Below are 27,758 nucleotides of genomic sequence, written 5' to 3' on the forward strand. Positions count from 1 at the left end.
GGGCTTGGGGTTCTGGGAGGTTGACGTCTGCCCCTTGCAGGGCATGTGTGAGGCTCACCTGGTGCCAGGCTCTGCTGCCTGCTCCGCATGTACATGCTCAACACCAAGTGCAACTGTGACCCCTGACTATGGATAGGAAGAGGGAGGCACAGAGAGGTCAAGTGGCTCTCCCAAGGTCACTCGGTTAGGTGGTAGGGCTGGGGTTTAAGCCCAGGAAATCTGCCCGTTATTAGTAAGGACCAACACACCTACCAGAGCTATCACCTAGGTAGCGCCTCCTGGGGCTTTACCTCGGCACAGCATGGTGGCCACAGACTTGGGTGCTCTCCAGTCACTCCTTGCAGAGGAGTAGACCTGGGTGCAGCAGGAACGGGGTGAGAGCTCTTCAGATTCTCTCCAACCCTAGGGGGCCAGAGCCAAGCTTCCCCCCCTCTCCCCGATTCCCGTGCCGTTCTGGGCCTCGGTTTCCCAATGCCTCGGCCTCTGCCCTGCTGGCTCCCCTGCTCTCGCAAGTGGGAGGGCGGAGGGGTCGCTGTGGGGAGGGGTCGTTGGCAACGCCGGAGCCCTCTCCCTCCCTCCCTCCAGAGTGACGCCCTTGAAGTTCAGCGGGAGGTGGATGCTGCGTGGGGAGGGTCGGTGCTGCGTCTCGGTCACCGCGAGGCCAGCGCCGCAGGGTGGCGAAGCCCTGCGGTGGCCTGGGGAAGGACCACGTGCTCCGGGTAGTTGTGCGGGAGCCTCCGGGACGAGGGGAGCGCCCGCCCGGGGCGGGGGCAGGGAGGGCGCGCCGAGGGAGGCAGGTCTGGCAGGAGGGCTGGGGTGGGGGAGGCCGAGAGCGCGCGGACAAAGGAGGCGGCCGGCAGCCCAGCTGTTTTGAAAAATGCTTCCTGTTTCTTTAGAGGCGCTCGCGGCCCGGCGGCGGGCTGGGGCGGCGGCGGGAGCTGCCTCCTCTCCGGGCGGCGCTCACTGATCTCGCGAACTGGCTTCTGTATAAACCGAGGCTAAACAAACACAGACGGAGCGCAGCGGGCGTTCCGCAGAAGGCCGGCCAGGCGGCAGCGGCTCGGGAGGACACCCCGAGCGCTCGGGAGCGCACGGCGCGGCGGCCCCGCGGAGCCGGCGGCGCAGCTGCCCGGCGAGGGGGCGGGGGCGGGGGCGGGGGAGGGGAGCGCGACCGACTCCGCGGCCCGGAGCGGCGCCGGGCAGAGCCGCGCGGCGTGCAGGCGAGCGCAGCGGGCGCGCGTCCCGGGCACCCCACGCCGCTGTCTCGCTCGCTGTCCGCACCATGAAGCACATCCCGGTCCTCGAGGACGGGCCGTGGAAGACAGTGTGCGTGAAGGAGCTGAACGGCCTCAAGAAGCTGAAGCGGAAAGGCAAGGAGCCGGCGCGGCGCGCGAATGGCTGTAAAACTTTCCGATTGGACTTGGAAGCTCCCGAGCCTCGCGCCGCCGCCACCCTCGGGCTTCGGGACAGGACCCAGAGGCTACAGCCCGTCCCGGTCTCTGCCCCGGTGCCAGCCCCAGTGGCGCCGGCTGTTCCCCCAGGTGGGGGCGCGGATACTGGAGGGGACCGCGGGGGCGCCCGAGCGCCGGAGGTCTCTGACGCGCGGAAACGCGGCTTCGCTCTGGGCGCAGTGGGGCCGGGACTCCCCACGCCGCCGCCGCCTCCAGCACCCCAGGGCCAGGCACTTGGGGGTCCCGAGGCACAGCCTTTTCGGGAGCCCGGCCTGCGTCCCCGCATCTTGTTGTGCGCACCTCCTGCGCGCCCGGCACTGTCTGCACCCCCAGCGCCCCCAGTGCCCTCGGCGCCCGCGGACTCCTCGGTGCGTCCTGCGCCCCCCACGCGCCCGGGGGAAAGTTCCTACTCGACAATTTCACACGTAATTTACAATAACCACCCAGATTCTTCTGCGTCGCCTAGGAAACGGCCGGGCGAAGCGACCGCCGCCTCCTCGGAGATCAAAGCCCTGCAGCAGACCCGGAGGCTCCTGGCGAACGCCCGGGAGCGGACGCGGGTGCACACCATCAGCGCAGCCTTCGAAGCGCTCAGGAAGCAGGTAACCCGCTCTTCCTCATGCCGCAGGGCGCCCGGGACCCTGAGGACCCTTGCGGGAGTGGGCCGGTGGGGGGCCGAGTGTTGCTGGCAGGGAGGGGGTGTGTTTGAACGACAGCTGTTCCGGAGCCCAGCCAGGCTTGGGCAATCAGCGTTTGTGCGGATCTTAGTTCACAAAGTGGAGGTTGGAGATCTCTGGCCCTGCAGGTCCTGGCTCCCTGGAGACCCTATCTCTGGGGCTGACTTCAGCCCACACAGTGTGATCACTTACATGAGCTAATATGTGTCTCCCGGAATCACCTGGCTCTGGGGAACAGAGTTGGGGAATACCGGAATCTTTCTCTGGCTGGGCAGGGGAGGAGAACCCTTTCCCTCTGGAAAGCTGGGTGGTTGGGATCTTGGTCCTTGGTTGGTGGCCACCAGGCCCAGAGCAGTGTCGGGTATGGTCATGGGTTGCTGAGGAACTTGCTAGCCCTGCTTCAATCCCCAGCTCTCAGCAGAAATGCCCTGTGCCCAGGGCTTGTGTCCGGGCCTGGCACCTTTGCCTGGCACCCCTAGGACCCTCCCCAGGGGCGGCTTCAGGCACTGCTGGGGGGAACCTTCCAGGAGTTTCCTCCCACAGCTGCCCTGCATCTCCTGGAAGAGCTGGGCTTCCCCCGGAGGCACTGGCTGGCTGCAGGTTCTCTCCAGGGATCTTGGGAGCTAGCTGGGGGTGAGTCTAGGGCATGGGGGCAGTCCTCAATGGACAGTGTTCTTAAGAGGCGAGGAGATCTTAACCCAGCATTGCCCACAGAGGAGGATGGTTTACAATCCCACATTTCCACTTTGGACCAAGCAGATACTGCCCTGGGCCTCCAGGCTTCTCACTTTCTTAGAGAGAAGGGGGATGTAGAAAAGGGGGGTTAAGTCTCCCCCACACCACCTTGGTCCTGGGAAGTGCTGGGGTGGACTTGATGGGTGAGGTTTTTTGCTTGCTCTGAATCTGATGTGCTGTTTGATTCTGGGAAAGTTATTCAACCTGTCTGGACTTTAGCCAACCACAAAACATTTCAGAAACATCTTTTGGGGTCATACTCTCCTCTTCCTCCTGTGGGTAGGGTGGGGCAGTGGTGCCTGCGTTGGTCCATGGGAAGGACACTGAACCTTCCCAGAGAAAGGAGGCTCTGTGGTTTCTGAACCAGAGAGTCTTATTTGAGTTCATAGGAGATGTTTGGTCAGTGAGTTGGGTAGGAGTCAGGTGGCTATCACAGACCAGGCGGGGCCAGTGCCTGTAGCACACCAGCTGGGACCCTGGGCAATGGCCAGTGGAGCTGTCAGCCCAGTCCTGGGCTCCGTGCCTGAGTGCCTGGGTAGAATAGCAGCTTGGGGTGGCCTGCGGTCCATACCCCTGGGAGGGTGGGGCTGCCCCCTGCTCACCTGCCCCCCTTGGGGCTAGGACACCCCCCCTGAGCCAGACGCTGTGTGTCCAGAATCTCATCCCTGGGGGAAAGTGAGTGGGTGCCCCGAGGCCCTCCCGCCCCCCACCGCCTTCCGCTTTCCAGGAGAGGACAGATGCTCTCGGGTGCCTGCTGCACCTCATCCGACCTGTGCTTTCATGTCTTTCGACAGTGAATTCCATCTTATTTGATTTTTTTTTTTTTTTGTACTGGGGATTGAACCCAGGGGCGCTCCACCACTGAGCTACCTACCCAGTCCTTTATATTTTTTATTTTTGAGTCAGGGTCTCACTAAGGTGCTGAGGCTGACCTTGAACTTGTGATCCTCCTGCCTCAGCCTCCTGAGTTGCTGGGATCCCAGGCGTAGGCCATTATCCATGGCTACCATCTTGTTTGATCTCACCATTCCTGTCAGGCTCGGATGAACCCATTTTATGTAAAGGAAAGCTGAGGCCAGGAGAAGGGAGGAGACTTGTCTGAGGCCACCTGGTGGGTTAGAGGAGACAGCAGTGGTCTCTGGAATGCCCCTGGGGCCAGCTCTCAGTGCCGTGGCATCGTGGCATGGGCGGACGGTGCTAGGCTGACCGACAGTGTGAGCCTGGCCTCTCACTCCAGCCCTCGTGGGGAGGCTCTGTGGGAGGGTCAGTTTCAGGGTGTCAGAAGGCCAGCCATGCCCTCTCAGGGCAAGTGAGTGTGTGCACACATTGTAGTCAGGCACAACCTGTGCACAATTCATCACGAATCCAAAGTACATGCCGACAGTGGCGGCAGCACCTGCTCCAGCCCTTTGCTGTTTGCTGCCACCATTCTGTCCCTTCCCTAGAAAGGCTGCTTAGCAGCAGTGGACACCTGCCCATGGTCTGAGGAGGGCATGTCCCTACCATGCTAGCACTGGCCTGATGAGGAGGGCCCTGGGCCTCAGAGGAGCTCCTTCCTCAAGTGGCCTCAGTCTCCCGTCTATAACGGGCACTCACCACCCTGCCCGTCCAGTGGGCAGGGTACTTGGATGTAGGCCCAGCCCCCAGTGTCGGAAATGGACCCGGGAAGCTGGGAAGGCTGGAGGTGGCTCTGCTGGAACTGGGGCATTGGTTGATGAGGGCCGCCCCTGGGCTCGGGCTGGGGCTCCTTTCCCTGCATGGTTTCCTGGAACAGTGGAAAGAGCACTGGTCTGGGAGTCCAGGTGGGTTTGGAGCTGGCCTCCGCCGCTCTCTCCGCTGAGGGAAAGTTGCTTTCCCTCTCTGAGCCTCATTTGCTGAATGGTGCAAAGATTTACCTCATCCACAGCTTTTCTGCAAAGAGCGGGTTAATCAGGAGGGGCAGAGGGGCAGGGAGAGCGCATTCCTCCGCGTTTGCAAGCTCCGGGCTGGCAGGGCTGGTGTCACCCTGCAGCAGGAGTCCTTCAGTCACCTTGCTGACAGCAGTGGAGACCACCCATCCTGAGATGCTCGCCCCACTGCCCCGGTGAGCGCCTTACTGTGCGAGTCACTTAAGTCACTTGCCCCGCTGTCCCGCACCCCACCCTGTGTCCCCCTCACCTGGTGACCTGAGGCCAGTAAGCTTCTGTGAGCCTTTGGCCTCTGCAGTGGCCTGGCCTCACCTTGACATGCCACTTTTCACACTCCAGTGTGGGGCCTCCATGGCGCCACACAGGGCGGCCTGCAGAGCCCGTGCTACTGGCCTGCAGGGGGATCCACCTCGGCCCCTGAGCTGCTCCAGCATCCTGCTCTTGCCACTCTGCTCCTCCGTCTGCCCGAGGCCTGGGTGCTGTCCACCCTCAGCCCAAGGAGGCCGGACAGGATTTGCTTCCCATCCAACAGGAAGAGTGCCTGTGCGGGGGCTGCAGGTAGACTGTAGGAGGGGGTGGCCAGGGTGGCAGGTGGCAGGCACGTGTGGTCAGTCCATGCCTCCGTGAAGGCCATGTGTGCACAGCTGGGCTGGTGCAGTGCCCCAGCCAAGTGGGACAGTGGAGGAAAGCCTAGCCTTACTGGGCAGGGGCGGGAGGGCCAGGGCCTGAGCCTCTTGAGCACTTGGCCTGTGTGTGGATGTCCATTCTCCCTCACAGAGGAATGACAGCAAAGGCTGACAGCCATGACCCTCAGGAGGTGCCTCTGTCACTAAGGAGGAGCCGAGCCAGGGCCCGGGCGACTTCCCCTGTGCTCCTGGAGTCTCCAGGGGTTCTCACCGAGTGGACGCAGGGTGGGACCACAGGGGGCATGAGGAGAGTGGCCCCCGCTTAGCACCTCCCTCACTTCTCAGTCCCACAGGGGGAAGGGGGACACCCCTTCAGGCAGTGGGGGACAGGCCTGCTTGCAGGGGCTCCACAGATGGGTGAGAGATGGGGTCCCCCCGTCCATGTCTGCTTGCCAGGGGGTTGCTTGCCGAGCCTCTCTCCATGGTGCCCTCCAGGATTATTATTGCCTGTCAACGGCTGCCTGTCCTCTGTCTGGAGGGACACTTACAGAGCAGACACAAGTGACCAGCATCTGGCCCCAGGGCGGTCTGGCCCCGTCTGTGGCCCTCAACCAGGATGCCGTGGATTAGTGGCTGTTGTTGTGGCCTTGTGGCCATGGGGGAGGTTGGCGACGGACATGCTAAAGGTCTTTCACAGACAGGGACCTTGAGGGTTCTGAGTAGGGCACTTCACCCCAGGGACTGATGTGCGGGGACACTAGGTACTGGTGGTGTCCTAGGTCGCCTAGTGTCCGGGGGCGTAGCACTCTGGGAATGTTGCCGCCCTGGGCAGGTCCCTGCTCTGGGTTCAGGTCAGACAAGCTTCGGGACCCTGCCAGCCTCATCTGATGACCTGGGCCCCACATGTCATCTGTTTCCTTTGTGCGGATGGGACTTCTGTCTTCATCTGGGGGCATTTTTTTTCTATAGATGGACATGATACCTTTTCTCAAATTCATTTTTATGTGGTGCTGAGGATGGAACCCGGTGCCCCACACATGCTAGGCGAGTGCTCATCACTGACCTGCAGCCCCAGCCCCCAGGCAGGTTTTAAATGGTCACTCTACCTTCGAATAGCTGCCAGGTCCACCAGGACTCAATCCTTGTTTTCTCCTGGTTAGACCTGGAGCTTGACAGGGCAAGGTGACAGAGTGACAAATCTGGGGCACAAGTGGCCCAGAACCGGCATGGGCCCTGCCTGCATTGACCTTGACCTCACCTGTTGCTCTGTGGTCCAGCAGTGACTCTGGGTAGAGCCCAGCTGCTCTGGGTCCCAGGGCACAGAGCAGGCTTCGCAGTGGCAGCTCCCAGAGTGGCCTCTGGGTGACAATAGGGCCACGCCTGGTCCTTGGACACTCCTGCTCCCCTCTGACACCACACACATGCAGACACCACCTCCCGGGTAAGGAGCGGGCAGAGGTGCTGGGCTGGCCCCGGGGACCCCTTCCTTGCCCAGGACTATGGTGTTGTTTGTTTGTTCAAGCTGATAAAGTCGGATTTTCTGGACTCGGGCCGGGGACAAGCAAAGCACATTGTTCTGCCAGCTTTTCTTGGATGGGTTTGGAGCTGCGTCCAGGGCTGGGAGGGGGACGCAGGAGAGTTGGCTTCTCTCTGTCGCCTTGCTCCCCGCCCTGGCTTCCTAGTCGCAGGTTCCCCAGGGATCGGGCTGGGCAAGTGTCATGTCCAGGCTCAGGGCTGTTGCTGTGCGCCCTCTTGGCGCCGCTGCCTTGGGGACCTCTGCAGCTCCGGCTGTGGTGATTCTGCTGACTGTTGCCAGGCCTCGCTGAGAACTGAATCTTTCACGCCCTGCGAGGGCAGACCTGCTCACGGTGTGACGCAGAGCCGAAGCTCTAAGAGATCATGCCCCTTGCCCAGAGCATGCCACTTGGCCGAGGGAGAGTCAAGAGTTGACCCTAGTGACAGAGATGCATGTGTGGTGGCATCATCAGTGACAAAAGACTTTTGAACCCGGTTCCAAACTTCCTGGAGCCACCTGGTGAAGGTGGAAGGGCCACTCATGTGTCCCTTACTCCCTCATCCAGGACGTTTTTTTTTTTTTTCAAAAGTTTATTTATTTATTTTTTTTGAATGCTTCTTTCTTTTTTTTTTTTTTTTTACTTTTTTTATTAGTTGTTGTTCAAAACATTACAAAGCTCTTGACATATCATATTTCATACATTTGATTCAAGCAGATTATGAACTCCCATTTTTACCCCGTATACAGATTGCAGATTCACATCGGTTCCACATCCACTTTTTTACATACTGCCATACTAGTGTCTGTTGTATTCTGATGCCCTTCCTATCCTCTACTATCCCCCCTCCCCTCCCCTCTCATCCAGGACCTTGAGCTCTGCAGACAAGGGCCTCCCCAGGTCACAGGGCAGCGAGCGCTAGAGCCCCAGAGCCGAGGACAGCTGGTGCTGTCAGCACACCGTGGAGGGCAGGGGCCCCTTTTGGTGTATGGCGGACGTGACGAGGTCCAGGAACGCTGCTGGACAAAGCGGGGTTGAGGTGGATCTCAGTGAGGCCACTGTTGTGTTCAAGCTTAATCCTTGGGGCCTGGCAGAGGGACTTTTGTCCTTGGCACTACTGAGAGTGTGGACCAGAGGGTCTTGCTGTGGGGCCCCCGCGGCGTTGCCCTCTGTTCCCGCTCTGCTGTCCCCAGCTCCTCAGTCAGGTGATGCCATACTTCGGGGACACCACCATGCTTCTGTTCAGACTGACGAGGGGTGAGCTGAGCCTCAGGTCCCCCTGCAGCATGGGACATTGACACATCCCAGGGCTCCTCAGCAGAGGAGCCCAGGTGCTTAGCACAGCTATGGAGTTGGGTGGAGGCGCAGCCGAACCTTCCATGGCCACCCTGCTGTGCTGCCAGGCCAAGGGGTGGGGTGGGGGCGCCGTCCTGCGGCCCTCCTCATTCCTCCCCTGCCCCCAGGTGCCGTGCTACTCCTATGGGCAGAAGCTGTCCAAGCTGGCCATCCTGAGGATCGCCTGTAACTACATCCTGTCCTTGGCCCGCCTGGCAGACCTCGACTACAGTGCTGACCACAGCAACCTCAGCTTCTCCGAGTGTGTGCAGCGCTGCACCCGCACCCTGCAGGCCGAGGGACGTGCCAAGAAGCGCAAGGTAGGCGCCAGCCGCAGGGCACAGCCCCCGGGGAGGGCGGGCCCAGGGGCAAGAACTCTGGGGCCCCACGTATGCCCAGGGTTCCCATGGGGCAGACGATCACGCCGGCTCTAGGGATCCCCCACCTGGGACTGTGGGTGGGACCATCCTCTGGTGATGGAGATGCCGGGTGGCCTTGGACTATCACCTGGGGTGTCTGGGCCTGAATTCTCGTTCCTCACTTGAGGAAGACTGTTTGTCCTGGAGCCCCTGTGACATGTGTCCTGAGTTTCCGGCAGCCCTGCTAGATGCCAGTTGTACTGGGAGGAGATCCCCCAAGCAGGTCACAGCCCAGGGACCCTCTGCTGACCTCGGGAGTGGGACTGGCCTGTGGGTGCTCTGAGGCTGTGCATGTGGGCCAGCGATACTCATCCACGCGTTCTGGGGAGGTTTACTGTGTTGACCAAGCTAGGAGGGTACCAGGGTGACCAGTGTGGGGTCCTGGTTTCCATGCAGCTCACAGGACAGCTGGTAGACCTGTTGCAAGTGGGCGAGGGTGGCACAGTGTGGCCTGTCCTGGGGGCCCAGGAAGACCAGGGAGAGAGGGGCCCTTCCCAAGGGAGCTCCAGAGGACATCCCAGTGGAAGTGGCGTTTGAGCTGGGGTCGTGGGGACAACTCGGAGGCCACCAGGCAGATGCAGTGGGGAACAGGACTGGGGCAGAGGGAGTGCCTGTGTGGGGCTTGACGTGTTGGGAGATCTGCAGGAGGTGAGCCGCTGGCACAGCTCTGGTTTCCCAGATGGCCTGGACCCTCCACCATCTGGGTCCTATCCCCTGTGCTGGAGGGGGTCAGAGAGTGGACCCAGTGTGTCTGCGAGGAGATGCCCTTCTGCTGGCCTGCGCCTCCCCCAGGCCCTGCAGGCAGCCCCCTCTGGATCCCCCAGTTTCCAGAGGCTTCTGGGTCCAGCAGGAAGTCCTCAAGGACTCCCAGGCCCCCAGCTGTCCCCCAGGTGATTGTAGGCTGCATCCCGAGTTGATTTCACATGGGCTGATTAGAAAGGAGCCTTCAAGTGCGTGAGGGAGGAAGCCCAGAGCCTCTCCCCTGGGGAAGCAGGTGGCGTGGGCACTGTGAGCTCTGGGTGCTCAGCCCGGCATTCAGACGTCCCAGAGCTGTGGATGGGCAGCACAGGCAGCACAGGCAGCACAGGCAGCGCAGCGGGCCCTCTCTCCCCTGGCCCCTCACCTCCTGGAGCCATGGGGTCCTGGGCAGATGGAGGCTGGATGTCCAGGGATGAGGGAAGATGCCCAGCAGACCTGGGCATGGTTGCCCCTGGAATCGCCTCAGCTCTAAGATCCTCAGAGACCCCCATGCTGCTCACTGAGAGATTGAGGTGGCGGGTGATGGTTCAGTGCACCTGGAAGTCCTGGCTCTGGTCCTAGCAGTTGGATTTGTTTCCTGGCCCTGCCAGCGTCCCTGTTCTCCCCTGTTCTCCACAGGGATGTTGGGAATGCTCGCCTGCGGCCACGTTGCAGATGAGGCCCGCCTTCCCGCGTGCGGGGTGTCTGGCAGGAGGGGGCCAGTGCACACGCTCCCTCCACCCTCCGGCCTTGGCCCTGCTGCCCTTGGGTCCCAGCGGGATCTCTTCCCCTCTGTCTCCTCGCCTCCCCAACCCTGGTTTGGGGGCTGGAGCTGCACCAGGCCTGAGGTCCTCCTGCCTCCTGGTGAGTCTCCCGGCTCTGAGGAGGTGCCGGCTGACTGTGGGGAGGGGTGCGACTGTCTTGGCCCTGGCCTTTGAGGTCCCAGGCTGAGATTGCGTCCACAGTGACACATCTCCTCTGTGAAAGACCCCAGGGCCCCCTGCTGACCTGGCCCGCCTCGGGGCTGCTGGCTGTAACGGCTGCCTTCCCAGACCCCATCCTCTCACAGTTGAGATCTGACCCCACAGCCCTCCCAGGGTGGCTGTTTCTGTGTCCAGAGTCGGATTCCTTCCCAGCAGGACCCTGGTGGCCCCTGGAGCCTTTGGGCTCTCAGCCACCATTTCAGGCCCATGACCACCTTCTGGGTACCGAAGTCCCAACTGCCAGTTGTCACCCTCTCTGCCTCCCTCTATGTCCCTGGGCTGGCTTGCTGTCCCCTTCACCCTGCGCCTTGGGGACATGTGTACCACTCTGAAGCCCCAGGCTCACTGGAGAGCCTCTCTGGGCAGAGGTCTGCTCTGGGTGGAGGACTTGGAGCGAGGGGCCTGGAGCTGTGGAGGGCGTTCTGTCCCGGTGGCCCTGGCCTCCCCACACGGGGCTGCTGTGGCCTGACAGGAGCCCATCGTTTGTGTCCTGGGTGTGAGTGGCTTCATTTCCCTCCTCTGTGGCCACCCATCTGACCCCTACCCTGTGTGGGGAGCCATGGGGTCTTTCCCCCTCATGTGAGGGGCGGCTTCTGTGGGAAGCTGTGCAGAGGTGGGGTGAGGGGCGGAGCACCTGGAGGCAGGATAAGATGCCATCAGGCCATGCCCCAGGGAGGCCTGACACCCTCCTCCTGCCCGGCACCCTCTCAGCTGGTGTCCACCCCCAGAGGGCAAGATGTGCGGGTCTTCCAGCTCCCCAGGCACCTCCCTCTCTCCCGTGGCAGCCAAGAGGACCCTCCTGTGCCAGGCACAGTGGGGATGGGAGTTTGCCACATGCTTTGTGCCACCCAGTGGCTGTGGACACTAGGGCCTGGTGTGTCTGGGAACCAGGAGTGGCCGGGGTGAGAGAAAGGGAAAGCCAACGGGAGAGTTGCTGCTCCTCACACAGGCGGTCAGGGCTGTCAGGAAAGGTGACGGGGTGGCCCAGGTGGCCGGAGGAAGGGGAGGTCCCTGGCGCCCTGCTGGGCCTGCAGGGGAGGGGGAGCCAGACGAGACCCTTCCTCCAGGGGCCTGCTCTGCCTCTCTGGTCTGGATCAGCCTGGGGTCTCCCGTCACCCTGGCCTTGGGCAGGCCCTGGGACAGAGTCCTGGCCCTGCCGGCTGTTGACACTGAGCTCCGGCTTCTCTCGAGGCTGTCCTCATGGCCTCCTGGAGCTGCAAGGGCATCTCCTATCTTTCCCTGGAGACTCCCACGGGCTGGCTTATCCCTGTCCCTTTCCGCCAGAGCCACGCCATGAGCCGGGGGCCCACAGTGCATCTGTGTTGGCACCGAGCTCGTGAGAGTGCGTGAGGAGGGCGACAGCCTGTCTCAATCCGCTTTCTAAGGCTGTGACGGAATGCCGTGGGCTGGGTGGTTTATAGAGAACTGAGGTTTATTGAGCTCAGGCTCTGCAGCCAGGTGTTCAGGAGGCAGTGCTTGCAGCTGTGAGGCCTCAGGCCACCGCCTAACCTGGCCAGAGTCACCAAGGCAAGATCCCAAGCCTGCCACATGGCCCTGCTTCCCTCAGAAGGCCACTGACACCATCGCTGGCCACCCTGATGACCTCGTAGCTGCAAATCCACACCCACGAGTGTGGGGACGGGGCGTGTCTTCCCCCTGGGGGGGGTCTCTCCCTCTGGGCCTCCCAGGACGCCAACTCGGGTCAGAGCCCTGTTGGAGGCCCCTGTGGTCAGAGGCTGCCCAGCAGAGACGCCGGGAGGAGAGGTGGCCTGGAAAGCAGGGGTGCCCAGAGACATGCAGCTTGCACAGGCCCCGGGCAGGTCCCCGCAGCCACTCCTGGGGCGTCTGAGGATGAGGGCAGCAGGCGAGACTTGCTCCCCACATCTAGTCTGCCCGGACTTGGGATGGGAGGGGACCGGCATCCTGCTGCCCAGGACACCCCTGTCCACGCGCTGAGGCTACTACAGAACCACAGCGTTGCTGCTGGCCTCCTGGCATGCACGCGTTGAGCCCTGGCCACAAACTGTCACCACATCCCTGCCCTGGAGTTGCCCATGGGCCTGGGCAGGGTGGGGGCAGGACGAGCCATGAGGCGAAGGTTGTGCCAGGGCTGAACAGCGAGGGACTCGGGTGCCTACCAGCCTGGGGTCCTCGGGGCCGGAGGTGTGTACTCAACCCGTGGCATCTGCAGCTGGTGGCCAGCGGGTCAGCTTGGTCACACTAAGTCTCCTCTCTGCTCCCTGCTGCTCTCCTTGGTGACTGGAGAGGTGGCCTGAGTGTTTGGAGAACGTCTGGGGACAGGCCAGGTGCTGCATCAGGGCACGTTGGTCATGGAGCCAGGGGTCAGAGTCGGGGGTGCCTGAAGGCCTATCCTTTCTGTACTTTTCCTGGCCCTGAGGGTGGGAGGCAGAACCACTGCCGTCCAGCCTGGCCTCTGCTTCTGTGGGGTAAGGAATGCTCCTGGTGCTGTCTCTGGACCTTGTGGTGAGTGGCCTTCCTGCGCTGCCTCTTGCTGGGGCTCAGCCCCTCTTTCTGCCTTAGGGACAGGCCTCTGTCACTTCACTTCTGGCACCACGGGTGCTACATATGGGGTCCACTGCCCTGTGGATGCAGTGACACCTGATATCCAGGACCAGGACCAGCCAGGCTCTCCGTGTGCCTCACTGACCCCTCCAGCCTCCCAGAGGAGATGGTGGACGGAGGCCGGGAGCCTGGGAATGTGCCTGGGTCACCCAGCCAGCAGGTGCGGGCCTGCCTCCCACGTGGACATGGTGGGTAGGAGGGTCTCCTTCCCAAGTCCTGTGGGGAGGGATTGAGCTGAACCCCACTTGCTCAAGATGCCCACAAGGCTGTGCAGCAAGGAGGGTTGGAGACTCCGTCCCATGCCCTCTGGTCATAAAACCTGGATGCTCAGCAGGGCCTGCTAAGCCTGGGCAGGGTATTAGCCAAGAGCTCAGGTGAGCAGGGCCCTCTCCGGGGCCGCCCTGGGGGGGAGGCTGGGGTGCTGCCCCTGCTGCAGTCAGGTCCCCACCGTCTCCCCAGGGCTGGGTGGGAGTGGAAGCCCATTGGGCATGGGAGGCCCCTCTGCTGCCCCTGTACCACTCTTAGGAGCCCGGAGCGCGGAGCGCGGGCACCTCTGTGAGCCAGGTTCCCCTCTGGAGGCCACAGGCTCGGTAGCACTGGGCCTGGTATGCTGGAGAGGGCTGCCTATGGGGTGGGAGCTGGTTCCAGAGAGCCCTGGGGTTCTTCAGATCTCTGGAGCACTCAAGGGACATGAGCCTACACCAGGAGGCCCTCTGCAGAATCAGGAGACAAAGGAACCGCAGAGCCATGGGTCCAGACAGCTGCACTGCAGTCTCAGCACTGGCACTTCTTGCTGTGTGACCTTGGGCCTGTTAGTGAACTCTCTGACCCGGCTCTCATCTGTGAAGTGGGAGTGCACACATACACCTTCCTTGCCACACTATGAGAGGACTGAAGGAGGTCCACACAAGGAAGGGCTGGGAAGGCTCAGTGAATTTCTGGAAATTCAGGCAGAACCCAGGAGGGTAGGCCTGGAGGGGGACAGGTGCTGACCAGCCAGGAGGCAATGAGGACTGAGGTTCTGAGTGGAGGCTGCGTCTTCTCTAGCACTGCAGCGCTAACCTGTGCTGCCCTGTAAGTGGGGCTAAGGTGCCGTGTTCTCAAGGCCCTGACTGCAAGGGCCTGGGTTCCAGTGTGTGCTGGAGGCCTCGGGTCTCCTGGGCTCCAAGATCCGGCTCCTCTGCTCCTGGGCCTGTGCCCGGGAGGTCCCAGCACATGCCCACCCTTATGTAAGCAGCCCCAGGCGGCACGGAGACTCGGTGGCTAGGCGCCGGAGCCAGCAGCCCAGGCGGCAGAGGGGTGGGCGAGGCATCCGCGATCGGCACCCCCCAGGGCTGGGCCGCCAGCGAGGCCTGACACCGGGTCGGTCACCCGGCGGGCGGCCTGGGCTGCAGCTGGGGCCTGGCTCGGCTGGGCCTGTGGTTTTGATTAGCGGGGCTGCGAGGCGGCTGCCGGGCGGGGAGCTGGGAACAGCGGGTCCCCCGCCCCCCGCAGCCCAGACTCCAGATGTTCCAGCGCTGGCTGGGAAGGCCTGCTGGCGCCACGGAGGGCAGAGGGCAGGGGAAAGCACGCGAGCTGGAAGCCCAGGCCCTCCGTCACCGCGGCCTTGGCAGCCTGCCCGGCCTGCGCTGGCACATTCCCCAGCTCTCCCCGGCCATCTGTTCCCAGAAAGCCGTTCAGAGCCGTCGTCACTCAGCGTCCAGCAGCGCGAGCAGCTGGTTTGGAGCAGCAGGGAAAACCGTGCAAAAGGTCCTTTGTGAGCCCAGGCTGCTGGGGAGCCGCGGGCGGCGTCCTCCGGGCGCCCACTCCCCTGCGCTGGCTCTGATTTCTGCTCCAACCCTCTTCTTTCTCTCTCACGCCAGGTGTGACTCCCTCCTCCCTGGTGGCAGGGCCACCTTGTCGTTCTGCTGCTTGCTGCCTGGCTCCCCCTCCTTTTCCTCAGAGCTGGTGGAAGGGCTGGGTGTCCTCAGAGCTGGGCTGGAGGGGACGGGCAGGTCAGAATGTGCCTGCTGATGGCCACGGTGGGGCTGCCCATCGGGGCCGAGGTCCTGGAAAGCAGCGTGGTGGCAGATGTGTCCACCCAGCACCCTGACCCCCCACACACAGGGGGGCTGAGGTGGGGAGGTGCGGCCCCCACTGGCCCCCAGAGAATGGCCGCCTGCACAGACACAGAGGCCACGGCTGATTGCAGCATGACACGGAGCCTTTTTTAAGACCCGGCTCTGCCACTGTCGCCAGCACTCCTGGGAACCTGGCCTGGAGTCTGGGCACCTCCTGGACAGCCATGGGCTGTCTGTCCTGGCTCCAGGGTCCTGGGCAGGGCTGGCAGCTGGGAGCTGGCCTGGGGGTCCAGGTCCAGTGCAGGGGGAGGCTCCTGGTGCTGGAGGTGGGTGGGCACAGGCGGGGCATGACCGGGCTCCCCTCCTCCTCAGCCCCTGCCCCTCTCCGCCCCTGGCCGCTCCCCACCATCCGCTCCCCCTACCCCAGGAGTGCAGGAAGCGCCCTGTGCTCAGGCCCATGCCCACTCCTGCCTGCTCTCTGCTCCCAGGTCCACCTGGGGGCCCAGCAGCCCTGCATGTCCAAATGTTTATGTTTAGCACAACCTCAGGCTGAGGGTCTTGCCGCCATGGGCCCAAGCAGCCTCTGGGCTTAGTCTGCAGTGGCTCTCAGCAGTGCCCGGGGCAGGTGCCTGGCCCCAGGGTCCTAACCTCAGGGGCCCTGTTCACTCCTTGAGGGTTGTTCAGCCAGCTCCTGGGGGTGCCCAGGGACCAGTGGCTCAAAGCATGGACTGTGAGCTCACTGGGCTATCTACGCCTGCTCCTTGAGAAGCTGGTCTCCACGGGCCTCAGGGAGGAGGACCTGGGAGAGGAGTGGCCATGGCCTCCAGACCCTGGGACAGCATAGTGCTGGCCTGGTGACACAAAGTCGCATTCCAGTCCTGAGGTTTTCAGGGATATGGCATGGTGAAAGGACAGGGCTGCCTCCCCTGGAGCCTGGAGCCCCTACCTGGTGGTGGGAGGCCCTACTGCCCAGTCTTCCAGCTGGCCTCTCCTATAGCCTGCCCCAGCCCACTGGGGAGCACCCTAGAGGCCAAGTAGCTGTGCATCCCCCTGCAGGGCCCTCCACTCTTCCCAGGACACAGGCCACTGATCCCCCTGACCCCCACCCGAAGTTCTGCTGAGGGGCTCCTGCCCCATGCGTCTGCTTAGGGTCCCTAAGCAGGCGCGATGGGGCCAGACTTCTTGGGACACCTGACAGTCCCCTGAGCGACCTGCCCCAGCTGGTCACTCCTGTGTCCCAGTTTACCCTCCGGCCACTCCGAGGTCCTTGCCCAGAGGGGCTATTTTGGGCCTCTGTGCTCGTCGCCCCATCTGTCTGTGAATTTCTGCTCCTCCTGGGAGGTGCGGCTCCTCCTGGAAGCCCTCCCTGACCCTGTGGCTCCCTCCCTGACCACACAGGGCCAGTGGGCCTCAGCACGGTGGTGTACGGGCCTAGCGGGGGCCAGGGGGCAGCACGGGGCTCCAGCCAGGAACTTTGGGGTCAGCACAGGGGTGTGTGGGTCCAGCAGGGAGGACTTGGAGTTGGCACAGGAGTCTAGCAGGGGAGACTTGGGGTCAGCACACGGGTGTGTGAGGTCCAGCTGGGGGGACTTGGGGTCAGCACAGGGGTCCAGCAGGAGGGACTTGGGGTCAGCACAGGGATATGTGAAGTCCAGCGGGGGGGACTTGGGGTCACCACAGGGGTCCAGCAGGGGGGACTTGGGGTCATCATAGGGGTGTATGGGGTTCAACAGGGGGACTTGGGATCAGCACAGGGGTGTGTGGGTCCACTAGGGAGGACTTGGGGTCAGCACAGGGATCCAGCAGGAGGACTTGGGATCAGCACAGGGTCCAGTGGGGGGACTTGGGGTCGGCACAGGGGTCCAGCAAGGGGGACTTGGGGTCGGCACAGGGGTGTGCAGGATCCAGCAGGGGGACTTGAGGTTAGCACAGACGTCCAGTGGGGGGACCTGCGGTGGGCACAGGGTCCGGTGGGCCCCAGTGGAAGGGACGTGTGTGGTGGCGTGTGTGTGCTATGAGACCCTCTCTCCCGGAGCTCACTGTGCGTTCTGACGTTGTCCTGGGATTCTCACGTGGCCTGTTCCATGGTACTGCCTGCTGGTGGCTCAGTGCACCAGTGACCCCTGTCCTCCCACTGCAGCCCCCAGTCCCTGTGCTGAAGGCAAGGCTGTAGGGGATTGTTAGGGGTGTCACCCAGTCAAAAAGTCCCCAGGCCCCCTGCTTGTCCCTTGTTCCTTTGAATTAGCAAAAAAAAAAAAAAAACCTGTTTCAAATAACAAACCCTGAGCACCAGCTGAGTCTACCGGGGGCCCACACACCTCATAGTTCAGAAACCTGAAGGGAGAGGCTTCACCCTGAGCTCCGAGGCCTCAGGCCTCTCCTGCTCTGCCTTGTGACTGCACAGTGGCTGCCAAAGTACTGGGGCTTTCATCTTCCAGGGACATCCAGAATCAGGGTGGGGCCTTGCTGGGAGGAGCATTTCCTTTCTCCAGGGCATGAGTCCTGCACAGATATTCCTGGTCTTCCCTGAAGAAGGGATGCTGCCCTTGAACCTGAGAGAAACAGCCCAGGAGAGCAGGTAAAGCAGCCACGAAGCTCACTCCCGAGGGTGGCCCTGATACAACAGGTGGTGGTCTTTCCCCCCTGCCAGCTGCTCAGTCCCCACCAGCCTTCTCTCATTGCCTGTGTCAAGGTCACAGGATCAGGTGGCCAGGTCTGGCCTCTGCACTGTGCTTTACAGACTACAGAGTGCCCATGCCTGTCGATTTCTCAGGCCACACCTCCTGGGCATGCTAGTTACCAGGGGCAGGAGAGGTGTTGAGGTCACAGAGTCACAGGGCTGGGCACGGTCACCCCTTGTCTCCTCTCTTGAAGGCCCGGCCCGAGCCTCTGGGCTGTCCTATCGGGGTCCGGTGGCCTCAGGTGCAGCCTTCGGTAGAGGAGGCTCCAGGAACAGCTGCTGGCCAGCCCTGGAGGGGGCTGCGGTGGTGGTGGGGGATGTATTCTCCCCTCTGCTGACCTACACAGCAGATTCCAGACTTGCCCTCACCCCCTGGCTGCCCGTGTGGCCAGCAGAGGGCTGGGCCTGCCTCTGCGGCCTGCCAAGGGACCCTGTAGGTCAGCATGAGCCAGCAAGTGAGCGTGGCGTCCTCAAGAAGTGGCAGCTCTGAGCACTACTCCCTCACTCTGTCCCTGGGCCCTGGGAGGACCTTGGGGGCACAGGGGGGGGCAGGCGGGAGGACCGCTAGTCACAGCACAGTACTTCAGCAGGGGGGGCCATGGGAGGGACCAGGACAGTGCTCTCCAGCAGGAGCTGGGGGTTGGGCTGGAGCAGGCCCTCACCGTCCTGGCTGGGACAGCAGGGACCTCACCACATGCCGGTGGGCAGGGCCTCCAGTCAGGCTCGGGGACAGCGTGGGAAGTGTGGGTGCTCAGTGGCCGCATCTCAGCACAGGAGGTTGCAGCTACTGACCCTCAGCCCCAGCCCCATCTGAGTGGCATTTGGACCTCCAGCTAGGGTTGTTCCTCTGTCACCTGACCCGGAGCTTTGGCCACATGCCTTGGCCTCAGTAAGTGAGGAGTTCCACTGCTGGGCACGTCCCAGGTGGGGACCCTCCATGGGGACTGGGCTGCCCCTGCTTTGCACACTGTTCACAGCTCACCCACGCTGAGGTGCGTCTCAGCACTTCCCTGGGGTGACCGTGCCACATCTTGCTTACCCACTCGTGGGTTCCTGGGTACCACCTGCGGCCTTTTTAAAACTGTGGGTTTTATTTATTTTGAACCCAGGGGTGCTTAATCACTGAGCCACGAACCTGGCCCTTTTTATATTTTTATTTTGAGGCAGGGTCTCGCTGAGTTGCTGAGCCTGGCTTTGAACTCTCAATCCTCCTGCCTCAGCCTCCTGAGCTGCTGGGATTAAAGGTGTGGCCACTACACCTGGGTTAAAGCTGTATTCATGTTTTTAAAAAGACTTGGTTGAAAGCCAACTGGTGGAGGAAGGTCCAGTTCTCTACTTCACGGCACACCAGGCCCCCACACCAAGTCACACCAGGGTGTGACTTGACCATCGTAGATGTATTTGCCGCTGACCGGGGAGCACTCCTGCCGGGCCTGTTTTAAACATGAGAAACCAGGCTTGGTTGGAGAGGCCAGCAGCCTGCCCAAGGCCCCGAAGCTGCCTCTTGGACCATGAGCGGCATTCAGCGCCAACCTGAACCTCTCTGTGGCCCAGTTGTGGCTGTGCTGAGGTGGAGGCGGAAGGACCTTCAGTGCTCCCGAGCCGTCCCCATGCCCTCCCTGATTTTCTATTAGGTTTTAGTTGTAAAACCTCCTTTGAGATCTGACTGCTCTTTTGGGACAGACCAATTAAAAAAAAGAAGAAGACTCAGGGTTTCTGGCCCCGGGTGTTTTCCAGCATACACAGGCTGACTCCAGATTGAGATGGGTGGAGCGAACAGGGGACAGGTTACATCACATGGGAGACAGGACAACTAGTTTTTAAATGCCCACAAAGTGGTGGAATTGCCTCCGATGCATCGACCAGGTGGAGGGGAGCAGCACATCTACGCCCCACCTGGGCGAGCCCACGGTGGTGAGGGATCAGCAGGACAGGGACAGCGCACAGCGTGCAGAATGCTCCAGTGCACAGGTGGGTCCAGGCTTCCCGGGTGAAGGCCCATCGCTTGGCTGGCTGGGGTCCAGGCTCAGCCATGCGGCGGCTGACAGTTGACTTTAGCAGCAGGACTGTGTCCTGAAGAGCACCTTCCTGCCTGTCCTCACTGCAGGACTTTCCAGAGCCTTCCCTGTGATATTATGCCTGGTGACCGCCCAAGATGGGCAGGGGTCCGTGGTGCCCAGACGCGTGGGATGCCCCCTGGCTGGCGATCTGCAGTTCACTCTCCCACTCCCTCCAGCTGTGCAAGGAGGGCATTAATGCACAGAGAAGGGGAGTGGGTTACCCGAGGTCACGCAGCAGGTTAATTGTTAATTGCAGAGAAGGTCCTGGGGTTGAGGCCTCGCGTGCTCTTCCTGTCACGCCTCAGTTGACCTCAGACTCCCTGGGTGGACATTGTGCTGGTTCCTGGTGGAAGCAGGAGCTGGCCAGGCAGGTCCAACGCAGACACCAGAGAGAGGGTGGGCCCCGGGCGGACAGCCGAGGCTGGCCGCCTTCCCTCACGGGTGGAGCCTGGCTGCAGCGGGGTCTGCGCCACCAGGGCTTGCGGCTGGCGCCCGGCTCCAACCGGCCAGCCTTCCACTCCTCCCCAGACCACAGGCGGCTGGAACCGCACGCAGGGGAGCCCGCCCAGGCAGCCAGCTGCAAATCCCGTGGAGCATAGACCAGGGCCATCCCCGCGGGTCTCCCTTCCGCTTCCTGATCCTCCCCCTCAGACAGAGAACCAGAAAGCAGAGTCCTGTGGGGCCAGCCAGGAGCCTCAGCCACCGCTGCCCTCCCGCTGCCCCTCCACCCCCTGGCTCTCGCCTGGCCTAGACTCGCATGGCTCCTGGGCCCCAGCTTGGCTGTGGCCTGCAGGTTCCGAGAGGCTGTCCAGGGTCTGTGGTGAGCGGCTCCTCCTGTGCTCGTGGCCTTCTTGCAGCAGGGCAGCCCAAGTGCCCATCAGGGTCGAGTCCTGGTGCTGCCAGGCCGGCACCTCTGCCAGAGCCTGTGGTGCCACCTGAGGGTCCTGAGAAGCGGCCATGTGGCTGTGCAGAGGCTCTGCCCACAGGCACGTGGCCTGTGCTCAGGGCTGTGGCAAGCTGTCTCTGTGCAGCTCTGCCTGGGCATGCTGTGCCCTGAGGGACACAGGGTGTTCTTTCTGGGTTCCGGGTGGATTTGGAGCCTGGCAGAGCCTCCTGCTGGCCCTGGCCTCCCCAGAGGCCTGTAGCCCAGACCCCTCCTCCTGTCCCTTCTTGGTGATGAGGCACCTGACAGTACTAAGTCCAGCTGCAGAGAGGAGAGCCGGGGGTCAGGGCTGCTGGCTCTCAGGTGCCCCTGGCTCCTCCCTGGAGGGCCCATGGGCTCTGGGCCTGTCCCCGGGTTAGGGCTCCACAGGCTAGACCTCGTTTCTCCTGCTCAGAAGAAAGCTGGGGGGTATTGATCTGCCCCAGCTGTGCCGTCTGACAGAGGGGGAGACGTCAGGAAGTGTATGAGGTCACAAGCTGACCACCCCTGGTGGGTCTTCTGACCCCTGTGGGGGCTCCTGCATGAACAGTGTGGGAGGAGCCCCTGGCCATTCCTGTGGGGCCTGCAGGGGAGCCCCACCGGGCGGCACGGCCCCACTCAGGCACCGTGGAGGCGTGTCCTGGGGATCCTGGTCAGCACAGCCTGATCCCTGGGGCTCTGGGCTCTGGCTCCCTTCACCCAGACCAGCATGCTGCATTCAGGGCTGCCAGGCCAGAGTGGGGAGAGCACGAGGTGGGTGCTGGAGGCTCCCCATTTACCCCATGGAGCAGTCCCTGGCCCATCCACCAGAGGCCTGAGTCCCTAGTCAGCCGAGGCCTGAGCACCTGGCGTGGGGTCAGGGAGGTGCCTCTGACCACTGGTTGTGTTTTCCAGGAGTGACTGGCTGCAGACCAGCTGGGACACCGTGGTGGCCTCTTCCAAGAGTGAGGAGAAGGTGGACACACGAAGCCAACCTCGTCCCTCTGCAGGATGCTCTGGGTCGGCCCCCACGCCCCTCAGGGCTGTCCAGGCTGGGCAGCCTGCCCCGCCCTCCTGCCCTCTGCCTGGCGGTCACAGTGCACTTTGCCCTCTGCCTGTGGGAGGCCCAGTCTTCCTCCCGCTCAGGTCTGGAAGCTCTTCAGCTGCAGAAGTTCATTGCCAAAGATTCAACAGAGACACCGAGCACAAGGGGCTGAAGCCCAGCAGCCAAAGGCCACATTGTGGCTCTGTGGACTTCGTCCCTCCTGTTGCCAGAGTCCACCTGTCTCAAGCCAAAGATGAGCCAGCAATTCCACCGGGAGCCTGAGAAACAGAGGGACAGGGTGACCCTCGAGAGCACTTGGCCCACAGAGCCAGTGCGGTCCACACAGGGCCCTGGGCTGGCGAGTTCAGGAGAAGCCTTCTTGGGCCTGGGAGGGAGGCAGGGAAGGGGCCAAGGTCCCTTCCCTTGCTGCCCCACCCTGGCCACCCAGACTCTGGCCCTGAGGAGTGGCTGGGGAGAGGTGGCATGCTCTAGCCGGGCACTAGCCCAAGGCCACCTGCCCAGGGGACATGCACGCTGGTGGCCCTGCCATCTCCCCAGGCTTCCTTGATGCAACGAGTGGCGGCCTGCAGAGGCCGGTGGTCTGTGGCAGGCCAGGTGGGAGGGGGAGGACGACGGGACCAGGCGATGGCCGCGTAGGGAGGGTACCTAGGCCGGGGCCAGCACCCTCTTAAGCTCACAGGCCAAAGCTGCTCACATGTGTTCAACCATCTGCTTCAAATTGAAGTAAAAGCCCGACATGTAAAGCACACTCCTGCTGTGCTCAGCGGATTCTGTGGCTGGGAAGCTGGGGACAAGGTGGCCTCATCTGAAGGTGGAGGGCCCGAGGGTGGGGAGCATGAGGGCAGAGGATCCACGTGGCCTTGGCCAGGAGTGTCAGGAGGGCAGGATGCCTGACCCGGGTGAGGAGCCCCACGCTTTTGCCTTGCAACCTTCAGAGGGTCCTTTGCTAGAGACTGAGCCCAGGAGACCAGCCAATCCGTGACAGGGCCCGTCCTCAGATCAGGATGGCCTCACTTAGGACCCTGTACTCGAAAACCGTTCCTGGTCCTATTGCCAGGCCCAGTCCACCCTCCTTGGGTGGCCTGAGACCAGACAGTGAAAGCCCACCGCAAGGAGGGAACCGAGGTGCGATATAGGAAAGGACTGCCCAGGGGAGGTGGGGCCAGGGGCAGTGGCATGCAGCCACGCTGGCTGACCCTCACTGAAGTCCAGCTACTCCCTGGGCCTCCAGGGGCATTTCCAGTTGGCTGAGGACTTGGCCTCAGCATCTGTTGTGTGTGTGTGCACGTCTGCTCTGGGCCATCAGGCACAGGCCATGGGGTCGAGGGCCGTCTCTGGAGCCCACAGGGCCTCTGTGGGTGTGTCCACGAGCAGCCCACCTGTGCACACAGCAGCCTCCTGCCCCCAACCCCAAGGCCAGGAAGGAGCGCCTTGGGAGTGAGCTGCCCCTGAAAGCCAGCTTCACAGCCCCCAATGCTGGGCTGCCCTGGGCTGCTTCTCACCTTGGGCCTTGGGAGGACCTAGAGAGAGGGCTGCGTCCTGGAGCAGGTGGCTGCCTCCGGGTGCTCTGTGCCTGTATCTTGCCACCCCCTGTGTCCCAGTCTTACCCAGGTGACTCCACTCTCACTGTTTGCCCTCCCCCAGGCCGGGGGGGTTACTCCTGGGTGAGTCCCAGGGGCCACAGGGCTCTGCAGGGAGCTGTAGCCACTCACGGCCCTTCTTGCCCCAGGGCTGGGCTGGTCCTGGGCAGACTCCAGTCAGGTGACTGCAGTGGTCAGCCACACTTACCTGCCAGGGGCTGGACAAAGGCTCCACTGGTCTCCCTCCTCCTAGGCAGCTTCCTGACCACAGAGGGCCATTGCCAGCAGCCAGGTGACACGCAGCCTGGTCTCTCAGAGCCAGACCCAGGGGACTGTCCCCAGGTCCTCGCCCATGCCCACATCCTGATGCCTTCTGCAGCCTGGCCCCAGGGAGGCACAGAGGGCCCTGCCCAGTGCCCTGCAGGTCTCACCCTCCTCTGGGTCCCCCTGCTGGTCCCTGGGAACCAACAGACTGCCTCCCCTGAGCCAGCCTCCCCAGGGAACCCCGATGGGTAAGTACTGACTTTCAGAGACCCATGGACGCGGGTCTGATCCCGGATGTAGTAAGAAGTCCTAAGGGAAAAGATGGGTCCATGCATCTCCAAGTTCTCGGAAGGACCTCGTGTCTGGTTTTGTCTGGGGACTGGGGCTGGAACTTGGACAAGACCACTGAGCTGCATCCCCAGCCCTCCAGCGGACCTTGGGAAGCGGCTTGGGTTTTTGCTCTTGGATGGTGAATTAAAGGATGGAAACTACGGAGCTCACTCACTTGGGAGTTTCCTTTCTTCCACAAATATCACCAAATGCTTCATTCATCCAAACCCTGAGAGAGGAGCCCGGCAGGTGGCCTTGTAGAAGTGGGAGGGAGACGTGTGGGAGGGACTCTCTGCTTTCCGCAGCTGGGCCTTGAGAACTGATCTCTACAGGGGACAGTCACCCTGCTCAGGAGCCTCCTGGTTATCCAGAGTGCGGGGTGGGCTCAGGCCCTGCCCCTGCAGCTGCGTCCTGCAGCCCCCTGCGGTAGCTCTTCCAGGGGCCCCCTGCTGCTGGACCCTCCCATGCTGTAGGCCACTGCTCAGCATGGCCTTGAGCTGGTCTCATGGCTCCTGAGGTTACACCATAGGGACGTGGTCAAAGGCCCATGAGCGGCTATGGGGATACCTCCTGTCTCTGCCCCTGGTCCCCCAGGCCAGGGCAGGTTGTTTACAAGGCCCCTGCCCCGGCCCAGTGCCTCAGTCTCCGGCCCAACCAGCTCCCTGGCTCTGGGGAGGACAGAGAAGCCCTGCCTGACCCCACAGCAGTGACCGAGGCCCAGGACCTAAGGATCATCCTTCCTTTTCTCATATAAACAAAAACATGTCTACCCCACTCCCGAGGGAAGAAGGTGGGCACCCACCCAGAGCCCCAGGACTGGGGACTGGCCTCCCACAGCTCTGGCTTGGACTTTCAGAGTGTCACCGCCCCTCTGCTGGTGACCATCCCTCTCTGCCCTGTCTGCTTGAGGGGACCCGAAGCTCTCTGCCGAAGCACCCGGCACAGGACAGAGGTGTGTGGAGGGTTTGCTGACGCAGTTGGTAAGTGTCCACACCCACAGAGCAGGGAACCTGGGGCTCGTGGCATGTTCCTGTCCCTGAGCTCACTTCTGGGCAGCACCTAGTCCCAAGTTGGCTCCCAGTTGGTGTTCAAAGCCTGTCCTTCATTCTGACACCCTCCCTAGTCACCACTGAACCCAGGCCTGTGAGCGGTGGTGGCCAGTGGACAGGTGAGGAGCAGCCAGAATGGCCAGCCGGGCAAACTGCTGGGGCTCCGGGAAAGTTGGGTGTCCTGGGCAACAAGTAGCACCAGCAGTGATCCAGAGCAGCAGAGGGGCAGCCTTGGGAAGGAGGAGCAGAGTGTGCCTCGGGCCACACCCGCAGGCCAGGTCCCTGCCTGGCACCTCCACAGCCCCTGGGCAGGCAGCAGGCGGGCTTCACCTCCAGCCTTGATACCAGAAGCTTCTGGAGAAGACCTCTTGTACACATGTGTATGCTCACACACACAAACACAGACTCTCTCTCTCTCTCTCTCTCTCTCTCACACACACACACACACATTATCACACACTTTTTCTTTTTTTTAATAAAGAACTAAAAATATTGCCAAGTCCCCAAATGGAGAAATTTCTATTTTTGGAGAAGACAGAACAAAAAAGCAAGTTTTTAGGAACGCTTTGGGATAGCTATGACCTTTATTCTAACATTTAGAATCAGGGCAAGTGTTGGACAAAGTTTCGGTGCCTTGTCCAGGTGCCCAGGAGGCCCCCCGGAGCTCTGGGGAGGAGCACTGAGGGGGACGCCTGCTGAGAACACAGGGTTCCGCACTTTCTCATGGGGTCCCACAGAGCAAAGCATCCCCTTTGTAAGGCCCCAAAAATTCCCACCACAGGACGCTCACTTAACTTTGTGACTCAGTGTCTCTCAAATTTATTGGGGTGCATAGTCTTTTTTAAAAACTTCTATCATGGTAAAATAAATACACATGAGATAATGTCAGTTGAGCCATTTGTTTTAAAAAAATATTTTTTTCGTTGTAGATGGACACAACACCTTTGTTTATTTCTTTGTCTTTATGTGGTGCTGAGGACGGATCCCAGTGCCCCCCAAGTGCTGGGCAAGTGCTCACCACAGAGCTCCAATCAGCCCCAATTCAGCCATCTGTAACTGTGTCTCAGGAGCAGTCAGGACATTCACGTGGCATGTGATCATCTCCTCTCCAACCCTGGTCATCAGAAACAAGAACTGTGCCCGCTCAATAGTGGTCCCCTTCTCCCTCCACCCCAGCAAGGCCACACTGCCCTCTGCCCCTAATCGTGCCTCTTTTAGACACCTGTGCGTGGACTGCGCAATGCGTCTGTCCTTCTCTGTTGGGCACAAGGACAAGGTCCACCCTGGTGTGGCAGGCATCACAATTTCATCCCTTTTACAGCCTGTTTTTCTGAGTGGACAAGCCTTGTCTTGTTCACCCTGTAAATGGCCAGTGCTTATTCTTAATGTCACCACGGACCTCTCGTGGACCACCAAGGGGGTTCCTGGAACACGCAGTGGGACCACTGGCTCCTGGAGCTGGCAGCATGTTTGGATTTGGTGTTGCCCAGCTCACAGAGGGCTGCGGTGTCTTCAAACTCAAGGCGGAGGCTAGTGCCCTGAGAGGGCAAGGGCTGTGTGGCCACCCGCGGGGCAGCAGGGCAGGACGTCCTCCGCATCCCACCAGGCATGGCCCCCCACCCCGGCAGATCTGCAGCTCCTCGGCACTGGTGCCATCTGTTGGGGCTGCCGTCCCTGCCTTTGAGGACAGACCTGGACAGGAGCCAAGCCTGAGGGCAGCAGCTGGCTGGAGGCCCTGGCCCCCTTCTGGCAGGCTCAGAGGTCCAGGTCCCAGGAGGACCTGGACGGGCTGTTCTGATGAAGCCCTCCCCACCCGCCCTCCGAACCTCCCTTAGAGCTCCTTCCTGGGGACAGGCAGGGTAGGGGCAGCGGCTAAGTGGTGCTCCCTGGCTGGACGCCCAACCCAGGCTGGCGAGGAAACACCCAGACAGAGCCTCCAGTGTCACGCGAGCAGGGGACCCCACCAGGCTTCAGCTGGGAGGTCGTCAGTCCTGGGAGTACAAGCAATGGCCCTGTGACCCCGAGGCCCCCGGCTGGCAGCGTCCCCCTGAGTCCCCAGACTGCCTTGTGCTGCCTGAGCACCCGAGTTCAGAGTAAAACTGCGCGCAGACTGCTCCACTGAGCCCGAGGCCACCTTGTCCCCACAGAGAGGGCCTCACTCTCTTCCTGAGAGACTGGCTTGTGAGGCTGGGAAATATTTGAGGAGCAGGGACATTCCAGAATCGTTAAAAAAAACAAAAGCAACAGAGTATCCCCAGAGAAGTCACAGATGAGTGCTCCCTCACATCTGCCCGAAGCCCACTCCCCAGGCCCTGGTCTCACTTCCATTCCCGAGGGCTCCGGGTGCCCCTTCTCCCTCAGGGCACAGCCTGTCCCCCAGGGTAGGACCCTGGCATCTGCTACCTAGGCCCTGAGGCCTCCCGGCCTCTGCCCAGGGCAAGCCCCCAGGGTCCTGTCCTCCTACTCCTGGGTGGTCCTGCACAGGGAGCCAGGAGGGCAGTGGGCTGGGGCAGGAGCTGGGAGCTGGAGCTGGCTGAGCACACCATGTGGCCTGGGTCCTGCGCCCTCCAGCTGCAGCCCTTGGAGCATTACAGCAGAATGTCCCAGGCGATAGGGTCCTGGGCCTGCCTGAGGCCTGCCTCCCATGGAGCCGTCTTCCTGGCCCACCTGGCTGGTCTTCTCCTCCGCCCAAGCCCTCTGTTCTCCTCCTCCTCCATCCTGGGCCACCCTGCCTCACCTCTCCTGCCTGCCCTCCCAGCCTGGCTTCCACATGTGGATTCCAGGGAACAGCCTGGGAGCC

The 27,758-nt window shown here is 62.1% G+C and overlaps 1 protein-coding gene across 2 annotated transcripts; it reads left to right on the plus strand.

The window, feature by feature from the left end:
* The first annotated feature begins 1,179 nt into the window (after window positions 1–1,179).
* On the plus strand, window positions 1,180–24,079 carry Atoh8 (atonal bHLH transcription factor 8). Of its 2 annotated transcripts, XM_046455948.2 has the most exons (4): window positions 1,180–2,053; window positions 8,374–8,565; window positions 10,042–10,266; window positions 21,585–24,079. In XM_046455948.2, the coding sequence occupies exons 1-4, from the start codon at window positions 1,283–1,285 to the stop codon at window positions 21,588–21,590; spliced, it is 1,194 nt and encodes a 397-aa protein (XP_046311904.1). In that variant the 5' UTR covers window positions 1,180–1,282; the 3' UTR covers window positions 21,591–24,079. The 2 variants fall into 2 exon arrangements, with proteins under 2 accessions (XP_046311904.1, XP_046311905.1); XM_046455949.2 differs by lacking the exon at window positions 10,042–10,266.
* The last annotated feature ends 3,679 nt before the right edge of the window (window positions 24,080–27,758 follow it).

This window comes from Marmota monax, unplaced genomic scaffold, assembly GCF_021218885.2.
Source record: "Marmota monax isolate L192 unplaced genomic scaffold, Marmota_monax_Labrador192_F-V1.1 WCK01_AAM20220418_F8-fsc00238, whole genome shotgun sequence".
Lineage (NCBI taxonomy): Eukaryota > Metazoa > Chordata > Mammalia > Rodentia > Sciuridae > Marmota > Marmota monax.

Coding starts and splice junctions, on each gene's coding strand:
- Atoh8 (XM_046455948.2), top strand. CDS start 1,283: ATGAAGCACATCCCGGTCCTCGAGGACGGGCCGTGGAAGACAGTGTGC. Junction 2,054..8,373: donor TCGAAGCGCTCAGGAAGCAG/GTAACCCGCTCT, acceptor CCCTGCCCCCAG/GTGCCGTGCTACTCCTATGG. Junction 8,566..10,041: donor GACGTGCCAAGAAGCGCAAG/GTAGGCGCCAGC, acceptor TGTTCTCCACAG/GGATGTTGGGAATGCTCGCC.